Source organism: Vigna unguiculata, chromosome 4, assembly GCF_037176805.1.
Source record: "Vigna unguiculata cultivar grain cowpea cultivar isolate G323 ecotype 2 chromosome 4, ASM3717680v1, whole genome shotgun sequence".
Lineage (NCBI taxonomy): Eukaryota > Viridiplantae > Streptophyta > Magnoliopsida > Fabales > Fabaceae > Vigna > Vigna unguiculata.
The window spans coordinates 1,934,077-1,945,813 of record NC_140795.1 but is presented as its reverse complement, the minus strand read 5'-3'; the positions used below and the strand labels follow the sequence as shown (position 1 = coordinate 1,945,813).

The window sequence follows — 11,737 nt, the reverse complement described above, 5'->3', positions numbered from 1 at the left end:
CAAACATAAAACACATAGGGTAAGCTAATAATGATTTAAAGAAGGTTACATTAGAGTAAGAGCATAATAACAATCAATTATCACAAATTCACACAGGAACATTCTTATACTCACACGTCATTCAATTCTAGACTCAATTATCCGGATATATGCAATTAACATCAGACCTCTTGGTGGCTTGCACCGATGTATGATTCCCAAACTCTGCAGAGTTTGGCCTCAAGGGGTTATCACCCAATCATCACACCAGGTAAGTCTCTTTCGTGCCAAAGACTTGATCGAGTCCAATGGCTAAGACCTCCTGCTACTCCTCACGACATAACTCATTATACTCTATATGAGCCTTAATGGTTATTGGAGCATCAAGATACCAACCAAAACTGAGTCCTTGTGTCTTTGCGTACCCTACCTCATCTACACTTAGAATTTCTCCATGAAATTCCTCCATAATTCACATACAACAGGTCCATATTCACCCAATCTCACTCAAAGCATACTAAGATAGTCAAAATAATTCATTTCAGATCAGTTAATGCAATGAAACACAACAAAATACCAAACACATGAAATCTGGCAGCCAGCGCTCAGCCTCAGATTCCAACGGTCAGCCTCAACATTAAAATTTCGTTCCAGATCTACAGGGGTCCCAGCGCTGGGGCATCGCTCGGCTGGCGCTCAACGCTGATCCTCTCGCATTTTTCAAGGCTCAACCTTGAATTATGAGGCTCAGCCTCACACCAGAAAACAACACATATTATGGTTTTCATTGGGAGATGTTTCACTTGATTTCATGACCCAAATTGGCACCTCCATGGCAGTGTTGTCTAGTTTTCAAAATGGTTTTTAAGCAAAGTGAGATAATACCAATTAGAGCCATGATTCAAGTGTTCATTTTCCAATTCAACCTCGATTCACACAATGCAATCACAATTTCACTTATACCAAACATCAAACAATTCACATTCCATCATACTTCAAACAATCAATTCTAATTACACACAATTACATTCATTGTATCCTCTAATTAAATCCAATTATCAGCTTCCCTTACCTGATTAACTCGCACAATCTACTGCCAAAAACCTAAAACCCCTTTTCCATTGCCGATGCTCACAAATCAACCTAAAATTATCAGAAACATGATCAGAGAACATCATTAGAGCCACTGATCGATAGAGAATTTTTACAAGATACGCAAACCTCACATGCGATATAGATTACAACACATGCAAGATTTTCAAGAAAAGACCGAGAAAAGAGCTGAATTATAACTTACTCAATTCAAGGTTCTGATCGGACAGACTTGGAGATCTCACCGTAGTGATCACTCTGCCGGTTTTTGATTTCAAAAAAGGATGAGAGAATGGTAAGATATTTTAGAGAGAAGTCAGAGAGAATTTAGAGGACGAAGTTTTAGATAGAGTATTTTCTAAATAATGAAATCCTTTTATAAAATTTCTATTTATATATAAGCGGTTTATTATTAAAATAATAATAATAATAGGATCTCATTATTTTAAACACAAACACTCTTTTAATGTGATTTTATAGGTTCTCACATAGTTCATTCTAGGATGACCCAAGTCCTAAAATTGTGCTTGTGCATATGGTATATTTTATCAAACACGAATGTGAGAACAAGAAAAGAGTAAGCAAATGTGTTGTTTATATATTATATATTTATCTCTAAAAATAGCATTGACGGAATTGATTTAAAAACAAAAATGTTATATGAGAATAATAGTCCATAATTTAAATCATTAGGGTTATGTCAAGTAGCTGTAATCTTTTTTCTTTTTTCTTTTAAGTAAATGCTAAAAAGGAGTGATATTAAAAAATAAATAAAAAAATTGAGAACTAATGTTTTCAGGGAAAAGTAACCCCATAAAAGAAAATGATGTTAGAACACGAAAACAATTTTAATTAGTGTAAAAGAAATCAAATGCAACCATTCGATTTTAAAGTTGATATTCAGAAGTCAAATGAATTTTTGTTGTTTTAAAAATCTTAAAAGATGTAATAGTTTTAAATATATTCACTTATTTCCTCAACCAAAAAATTAACCAGTTATACACGTAAAATTAAAGCTTGTTTTCTTTTTTCAAACAATAAAAATATAATTTTTTTCATAACCGAAATTTATTATATATCAAATAATAAGTTTTTATTCATAGAACATTATTGTTTTTCAAAATGTTGACAATGTACAAATTATTGGAATTGAGTTTCGCACGAAATTAGTTAGTTTCTTAAAGTGGTGCAGCACACCGGCTCTGAAATAATATTATTGTGAGAAAATTAATTAATGTGCTGTTTGACTTTTGATAGATAAATTAGTATAAGATCCATGCTTAAATATGTTTTTTTTACCAAATTTTAATGAATTTTGAAATTAGTTTTGCTTTAAAATTTTATATCAATTTAGTTCTTTATTTTTATAAATGTGTGAATTTAGTCATTCTTATCATATATCTTTTAAATTTATTTGATATTTTAAACACATTTTATTATATACTTGAGTTAACATTAAAGCGAAAATGTGTCAAATAGTGTCAAAAATTGTCAACTTAACAAAATTTGGTTAAAAAAACTAAATTCACGTATTTTTAAAAATGAAAAACTAAATTTATCAAAAATTTTAAAAATTAACTAATTTTAAATTTTACTTAAACTTGTAGGACAATTATGTATTAAACCCTAAGTTCTAACCTCAATCCTATCACTAAAATATAAAAGAGTTATGCATTTAATAGTAAAATAAGTTAATATTAAGTAAAAGTATTTATTTAACTATTTAACATATACAATCAATTTATAGTATTAAATGCTACATTAGTATTTATTTGATGTTATATATATATATATATATATATATATATATATATATATATATATATATATAAAGTGTTTGTAAAGGATGTTTTAACAAATTATAACTATGATCTGAAACATTTAAAATAGTTACTAATCATTAAATACTCACCATTAATAAAAAATCAAATATTATTTTATGTTTACTTGAATTAACCTAAACTTTAAATTAAAGTAGTTGTCGAATGTAGTCAAATTTACATTAACAAAACATTAAATATTTTACATTAGAAAAAGAATAAACATTATTTATGTATACTTTAACAAATGAAATCAACTTAAAATTATCATATTTATATTTTTTTAACATTTTTTAGTTACATAAATAGACTTTAATGAAACCCTTTAATCAATTTATTACCTAAAAGATTGATAGCAAACTCACCAAATTTCGGAACCTGTTTTGATCATTAAAACACACATTAAAATTTGTACTATTTTTTTCTTAAAGCTGTGTCAAAACTCAACAAGATCTTAACATCACCTCGTTTATGTTATGTTATCACATTTATTTTAATTTTAAAATGGTTATTAATCTTCTTTTTATTTTTAAGAAATTAACATTAACATTTTTAGTTCTTAAATAAATATTTTATCAATTATGTTTTAGTTAAAAGAATGTTTTTATATTTTACTCAAAATTATATTAACTTTATTTATTTTAAAATAATTATTAAAAGGTATGATTTATTTAAAAAAGCGTAATGAAATTAATTTAAATATACGAGTAATATGAAAAGCATAAACAAAATGAATTAAAAGAGAAAAATATGATAAATAATTTAAAGAAGGTAAATAAATAGGATATACGAAAGAGATACACTTTATATACATAAATAAATAAATAAAGGGGAGAATAATTTAGATGATTACTTGTACAAAATACAATTGCTATAAAAACGAAGTCGTGTAATCACGTTCTGTACATCGTGACTCTTCATTACCACAAACAAACACGACTTAACTTCTATAGCATTCCTACACACCGCCACGTTTGGAAAACACTAATCCACATTTCTGGCAACACCAAAATCGCGTCTGCGTTTAGTTAAACTTCTCAGATTCTCGTTTGCTCCGATTTGGCGGCGATGATGAGTTCGGCGGCGAGGGTGCCCAAGCTGGGCTCCTTCCGTCACAGCTTCGCCGAGAAGAAGGAGAGGCTGCTCTCCATGAAGGGCGGAGGTTACTCCCAAATTGGAATCGCGCTGCCGGAGTCCGACGAGGAGGACAACTCTCCGCGGAGGCGATGCTGCTCGTACCGCGCTGTCTCCGACATGATCATCGGCGCGTGGAAGAGCATGAAGCGCGTGGCAGCGCGAGCGTGGGAGATGGGGATGTCTGATCCCAGGAAGATCATATTCTCCGCAAAAATGGGACTCGCTCTCATTCTCCTCTCGCTTCTGATTTTCCTCAAAAAGCCCTTTGAGGACGTTAGTCGATACTCCGTTTGGGCTATTCTCACTGTCGTTGTGGTCTTCGAATTCAGCATAGGTATCTTCAACCTTCAATCTACTCTCCTTTTTCAGAATTCTTCAGAACAATCTTGCTTCAATCACAGACAAATATAACTGGAATATTTGAACTCGAAATCAAAACCACTACATGAATTTTTGTTAATTAACACACCATTTAACGTTTTAGGATGTAAATTCTAATTTGATACTACTAGTTAATCTTATTTAGTTAATTCATATACTGCTTACTTGAAGTCAAGAATCTAGTTGTCCCCACCTGAATCGGTTCATTTGTTGTTTTTTATATTAAAATTTGAATTTGATTTTTTAAATAGAAAGTATTAGGGTTTCTTTGGATTGAGTTTCTTTTTTGGATTTATTATGTAGTTTGAGTGTAGAATACACTGTTATTTATAGTGTCTTATGCTATTTATCCAAGGGTATTTCTCCTGAGGACAACTGTAGCTCATACATACTATAAAAATTGAAATTATAAAAATAAAAAATTACATCTCCTCACCTAAATTACTGTGGAATTTTTACTTTTAAAAAAATATTTTGGAATTTTGCTCCCTAAGATGAGATTAGCAAATATTGAAATTATAGCTAATTTAAAGTTGAATATATCGAATAATATATATAAATAATATATACATAAATACACTGATGCGCCTGAGTCGGTTTTCTAATCGAGGCTCGGTGTAGAAAACTCATACAGTGTTATATATCTGAATTAAATTCTTATCTATACTTATGATGTTCATCACAATCATAGCGTTATTTTTTAACATTTAAAAAGTACACCTCTTTCCTTGTACTTTTTCCTTTCCAGACAGACATATATTATTATAGTGTCTAGAATTGCACGTGGTTCGTATAATTAGCACGAACTTGGTCCTTTTATCACTTAAATTAAACCTAAAGTAACATACAAAATTGGAACATGCGATTGAGAACCAAATTGATGTCTATTGATGTCTCTCTCTTTTTTTTTATTTTAATCATAAGACCTAATTAACATAAAGTGTTTTCTGTGTGTCATTGGTATAAGCTATGGATTAAAATAATTGTTTCCTTTTTTATTTTCTGTTTCCTTTTTGGGTTTTTAATACCTCTTCCTCAAGGGGGATCGGCGAAAAATATGCCTGTATTAGTGCATAAAGGCCTTAAACCTTTTGAGTACACATATTATATGGTATTTTGATTGGTTGTTGGGGAGTAGTAGCTAGAAGAAATTCGGTTAAAAGCATTCTATCGTGGTAGTGTGATATGTTGGTTCTGTTAATTTAGTTAGTTTGTCTAGAAAACTAATACTAATCTAAGGAAAAGTAGTTGTTGACTAGTGCCTTCAGGGCAGTGGTTGGGAAAATTCAATTTGTTTGTTAAATATTATTTTGAGCTTTTAAAGTAATATTGTTTTTTTTTATTAAATATATTTTACTTTTGTTTCCTTATAGATTTCTGCTGTCTTGTAACGAACGAAATCACAGGCTATAGTTTTTTCTCATGCATGTTCCAAGGCCTCTACATATTTAATTCAACTGTGTTCATGTACTTTATCTTAAATCCAATATTTTTATCAAAAATCATTGGCTGAAGTAAAACATGTATTCGTAAATTCTAATTTAAGTTATTGTTTTAGTCAAGAGGTAAAATCCAGTCAACTAGAACATCCAAAAAGATATCTGCCATTTTCCTAGCATCAGTAGCCTATTTATCTTTGTTTTTCTTAAATTCTGAGCTCCTCTGTTGCCTTTATTATCTCACAACGTCCTATTTAATTCCATTGTTCGTCTTTAAAGTCTCTTATTTACTATTCAATCCCTCATATCTCCTTTATAAGATTGGTATTTTACCAATCTGGGCCCAATGAAATTGGGCCTAACACCACAGTTATAAACATAATTTTTGAAAATGTACTCCTGCAGGGGCAACTCTTAGCAAAGGGCTTAACAGAGGACTGGGGACTTTGTTAGCTGGAGGTCTAGCTTTGGCAATGGGAATCTTATCACAGTTGGCTGGAAAATGGGAAGAGCTCATCATAACTGTTAGCATCTTCACTGTAGGTCTGGAATTTGAATCACTTCTATTTCTTAATATGCTGATAAAGATTCATCATTTTTTTCCTTTTTTGAGAATGCATTGTTCTGACAGTGTTATTATGTATTACTGGCAGGATTTTGTGCCACATATGCAAAACAATATCCAACAATGAAGGCTTATGAATATGGTTTCCGTGTGTTCTTGATCACCTATTGCTACATTATTGTATCAGGGTATCGAACAGGAGAGTTTGTGCAAACAGCTATAAATAGATTTTTGCTCATTGCACTTGGTGCTGCTGTGGCACTCGGGATAAATGTATGTATATATCCAATATGGGCTGGTGAGGATCTGCATAATCTTGTGGCAAAAAATTTCGTGGGCGTTGCTGCATCATTGGAAGGTTGTCTTAGTTTATGGAATTGTAATAGACTAGCAACTAATATTTTAGTGTGGCCTCATAATCTTATTTCTTTGGTTGAATAAAGCTTTTGAGTTTCTTTTTTCAGGCGTTGTTAATAACTATCTTAATTGTGTTGAATACGAGAGAGTTCCTTCTAAAATTCTTACATACCAAGCTGCAGAGGATGTGGTTTACAAAGGCTACAGATCAGCTGTTGAATCTACAAGCACAGAGGATTCATTGGTATCATCTATTTTTGTTCTGTTTCATTTTCAAAGCAAAGTATTGATTATCCTTTTGACTCATTGATACGTCTTTCTTATTGAAGATGGGTTTTGCTGTATGGGAGCCACCTCATGGTAGATATAAAATGCTTAGATATCCCTGGCAAAATTATGTGAAAGTAAGTGGGGCTCTAAGGCATTGTGCATTTATGGTCATGGCTATGCATGGATGTATACTTTCTGAAATACAGGTACTTCTTATAACTTTTCTGTTCCAAAGACTTCAGAGTCTTTAGAATCTTTTGTATTTACTTTTGGTGGACGGTTTTTAGGATGTAGTTTTCCAATATGCAGATCTTGTGATGATATGTTATTTTAAAATTTTGTTATCATTCTCAATTTATTTCCCTCCATGTTAAGTGTTTTAAATGAGTTAAATATGTTTTTGTCCTTTAACTTTCAGTAAATTTTGGAATTAGTTTATATCGAAACTTTTGATTAATTTAGTTATTCATCTTTCGAAATACGTGAATTTAGTCATTTTAATCAAATTTCATTAAGTTTATTTGATATTTCAAGCGCGTTTCATAATAGTATTTGACTTAACATTAAAGCAAAAATGTGTCGTTTCATAATAGTATTTGACTTAACATTCAGGCAAAGATGTGTCAAACAGTGTAAACAACTCAGATACAATCTTGAAATGGGCTAATTCTGAAATTCACTGAAAGTTAAGAGACCAAAAACATATTTAACCCTTTAAATGTGTAATACTTAGAGAAGAGGTAATTTTCAAGGTTGATTCATATACTGTTTTAAAAAAGGAAAATTATCTTTTGACAAAATAATTGACAAATTTAACAAAGTTTCTACAAATGGAATTAAAGTATATTAATTTTTTATTTTTTAATTAAAATAAAGTAATAAAATAATATTTTTTTACCTAAATAGAAGTTTGTCAAACTTTGTTAAAAAATACTTTGTTAACCTATAAAAGCTCTTTAAAAAACAATTGATAGTTTATTTAAATGGGGATACAGAAATAATTCCAGGTTCGACTGTTGGTCTTTTGAGGTTAGCAATGTGAGGGGTCACAACCTGAGGGTTCATGAGAACAAAACTTATATGAAGTTCCTTAAGTACGTTTGATATAAGGATTTGCACTATGGGTCAGCATAGGTTATTCAGCTGAACCCTTAATTATGATTAAAGAACAAAACCAAAAGCACTTAACAAACTGTATCTAAGGTTTTTTTTTTCCTAAACCAAGATCGACTATTAAATTAAGCCATTTGGGTTTATGGAGAAATGTCTACTGATTGTAAACCTTAGACCTGGAAAAAATCAATTTTACTCAGACATACTGGAATATAGCTTCTTCTTTTGTAATCCACTGTCAATTACTTTGGTCCCCAAGTTCAGAAAGCTAATATTGCTTCAACTTATCTTAACTTTTGTTATCCAATATTAACCCCTTAGCCCCCAAATCTTGTATTCTTAGTGGCTGAACTAGAGATTGTTAAGGAATTTTATGTCCTTGTAAGAATGGGTTAATCTTTTCGAAACAATGATATGAGAGTTAGGTTCCTTAACAAAGGCCCCTCCTTCATAAACTGACCACCTGGCAGCCGGGTGAATTCAGAACTCCTTCTTTGTTGGAGTAGGTTCCTCCCCAATTCGAATTCGAGACATTGGGTTCGTAATCAGGCTCTAATACCATTTTACGAAAAGGTTAAGGTTAACTCATTGATACAAAGACACAAAATTCCTTCAGGGAGATGCAGTAGATCTTAACTTTAACCCAAGTTCCCCTTGTGTACTACTGGTACCTGATACGTACTGCGATTCAGTATATTGTTTCTGGCTTAAAATTCCTTTTCTGTTATTTTTTACATAAAAACGGATAAACTTGACGTTGTTTTCACCTCTTCATATTTGACATGCTAATCAGTGCTGTCATTTCTCATTCTCGTAGGTTGAATATGGTCACTGCATTAAACTCAAGTTTTTATGAGGCCAAAGTTCTATTTCGTTTTTCTATATCTTGTCAAAAATAGTATATTGGTATAATGCATTCCAGTTTTTCTTATTTTTACTTCTACAATTGCTGTTATGGCTCCTAATCATATGAAGTAACTGACGTAACCAAATTACTGCTAGGAGGTACCCTCTGCGTGCGTTGATTTATTACACTTGAAACTTTGGTGGAATAATTTACCCATAACATGTATAAGTGGTGTTATTATGTGGTTTAGACTTTATTGATCTGGGAGTTAGTTAGGAGTTAGTTGGGAATCAGGAATAGTTAACTATTTATTAACTGTTTTTCTCTATGTACAGTTCATATTTTAGCTTGTAATTAGTTCTTACAAATAAAAAATGGGAAACTTTTCTTCTCTATTTCTTTACTCTCTTCTAATCTTAAAAACACACTTCAATCTATTAAAATATCCTTTACTATGTATTTTTGGAGTCAGGCACCAAGTTACTCCCTGAAATTACAATCACTAGTTAATGTAGTGCCTTAAATTATAAAAATCTAATTGTAGTCCTTACACCGACCATTGATAATTTTGGTTCTTATTTTTTTAATTTCAAAGATTAGAATGTTTGATGTTTGACAACATTAGGGACTAAAATGACTGCCATTTTAGTAACTTTGGGGAGTACAATGACACTTTTATAATTTGAAGTGATAGTTGCTTATGATTTCAGTGAATTTGGTGCATTACTTTTCTTATTATCTTTACTTCAAATTTTCGGATAATTTAAAGTTAAATAGTTGGAAAATTTTAATTCTTATGATTTATGCAAAAACACACATGTACTTAGCCTCCCTTATAATAAACAGGCACCACCAGAGAAGAGACAAGTCTTTAGAAGGGAGCTTCAGAAGGTAGGTTCTGAAGGGGCGAAAATTCTAAGGGAACTCGGAAACAAAGTAAAAAAAATGGAGAAACTAGGCGAGGACGACATTCTTTACGAAGTACACGAGGCAGCAGAAGAATTGCAGCAGAAGATTGACAAAAAATCCTTCCTCCTTGTGAATTCAGAGAGCTGGGAAATCGGAAACCGGCCAAGAGGGGAGGGTGATTCTCAAGATCTCTTGCACGTGGATGAAGAAAGACACTTTCTGGAGTACAAGTCTCTAAGTGAAGCCGTGCTTGATCTCAGAGCCGTCAAAGTTCCAAAAGGTTGGGGAGAACAAGCAGCTCCTGAGAAGATACCTGTAGGTGTTGGTGATGAAAACATGTTCAGGAAACAGATATCTTGGCCTGCTCATATTTCCTTCACAGCAGATGCAGTGACAAAAGAGGAAGAATCTAAAACGTATGAAAGTGCTAGTTCTTTGTCTCTAGCCACTTTTACATCGCTTCTGATTGAGTTTGTGGCAAGGCTTCAGAACCTTGTAGATTCTTTCGAAGAGTTGGGCGAGAGAGCAAAATTTAAGGACCCTCTTGAGCAAGCTCCAACAACAACTGGGGGGTTTTGGAACCGGTTGTGTAATGTTTTGACGGGAAAGGATTGAGAATTTGAGAAATGGCAGCATGGACTAATCTGAATTAAATGCTGAAATCCCAAAATCAGAGTGTGTATGTACCTTTTTTCGTTTTCTGTAGATCATCTGAACTCAACCTCAAAGCCATCATTCTTTACTGACTTCGTAATCCGAGAACAACAACTCGCCTAAATCAACCCGAGTGCTATTTCTAAGGTATTTCACCCTCTATGATTTTCATTTGTATAACTTTTGTATGATAAAAACAAAAAATAATTCAGTTTATGATTTTAATTTATGTATTATTTTGTATATATAGACACTTTGTTCTTATGGCATTTTACTTATACCAAACACCGGTTACACAAGAAAGTTTATAAATCACGATTGAATTAAGGAAATTTTCATTGTATCACAGTTTGTATTGTTCTACAATTTTATAATTTATGTAATCAAATATCTTTGTATCAATACTTTCTCTCGAGATGGAAAATGAATGTATATGTTCTTAACTTGTTTATAATCTCCAATAATGTGACATGTCATAATAATATTTGTCAATTGATTTTCGGATCGAGTGTTTGATTATTTCATAATATTTTTCAGACTTTTCTTGATGAAAAAATTATCAACTTTCACATGTTGCAATGCTTTATTAAGGTGATGTTGAGTTGAATAGGGTACTGAATAATGTCTTTTGCAACTTCTATTATCACGATATAGTTGAATGGGAAGTTGCGCATACCTAAATTTTGGACCGGGTCACAAACCTTCGTAGACCATTCCTTTAAGTTCAATGTAGTGGATCTAATTGCAACTTTTTGTTTCTTTTCCATGTGATAATGTAACCACTAGAAATATGAAGTATCCATTGGTTCATATTTTATTATCAAGAGCAGATCCGCATTAATATAAATCATCACATCTTATAGTTGAAGTTCTGAACAATTTTGAGATTTCAATTTCAAGAAAGTACTTCAAAAGCTTAAGATCTTGATTGCAATTTCAATTTTAGTATCACATTATTTTATAAATCGTTATCAAAATGTTTAAAAATAGAAGAGGTTGAAACATCACTTAATATAATAGAAAAAATCAATAGTTTTAGAAATCATATATCATTTTAGAAATCATATATCAAATATTGAAGTGAGTCACAATTTCATTTGTTGTACTTTCATTGTTATTAGTAGAAATTTTTTTATATACATAATTTTTTTAGACTTATTTGGTAGTGAATTAA

At 31.5% G+C, this 11,737-nt stretch overlaps 1 protein-coding gene across 2 annotated transcripts; it reads left to right on the top strand.

The window, feature by feature from the left end:
• Positions 1-3,792: 3,792 nt before the first annotated feature.
• Positions 3,793-11,380, top strand: LOC114182320 (aluminum-activated malate transporter 9-like). Of its 2 annotated transcripts, XR_003604059.2 has the most exons (7): positions 3,793-4,362; positions 6,254-6,391; positions 6,502-6,771; positions 6,878-7,014; positions 7,100-7,246; positions 9,847-10,710; positions 11,101-11,380. XR_003604059.2 is itself a non-coding variant. In XM_028069173.2 (6 exons), the coding sequence occupies exons 1-6, from the start codon at positions 3,960-3,962 to the stop codon at positions 10,522-10,524; spliced, it is 1,773 nt and encodes a 590-aa protein (XP_027924974.1). In that variant the 5' UTR covers positions 3,793-3,959; the 3' UTR covers positions 10,525-10,808. The 2 variants fall into 2 exon arrangements, 1 of the variants encoding a protein (XP_027924974.1); XM_028069173.2 differs by lacking the exon at positions 11,101-11,380 and having other exon boundaries at positions 9,847-10,808.
• Positions 11,381-11,737: the final 357 nt, after the last annotated feature.

Bases quoted from the DNA above. Each gene is read 5' to 3' on its own strand.
- LOC114182320 (XM_028069173.2), top strand. From the start codon at position 3,960: ATGATGAGTTCGGCGGCGAGGGTGCCCAAGCTGGGCTCCTTCCGTCAC. The intron at 4,363-6,253 runs GTATCTTCAACC...GTACTCCTGCAG, and splicing joins GGTCTTCGAATTCAGCATAG to GGGCAACTCTTAGCAAAGGG. The intron at 6,772-6,877 runs GTTGTCTTAGTT...TTCTTTTTTCAG, and splicing joins CGTTGCTGCATCATTGGAAG to GCGTTGTTAATAACTATCTT.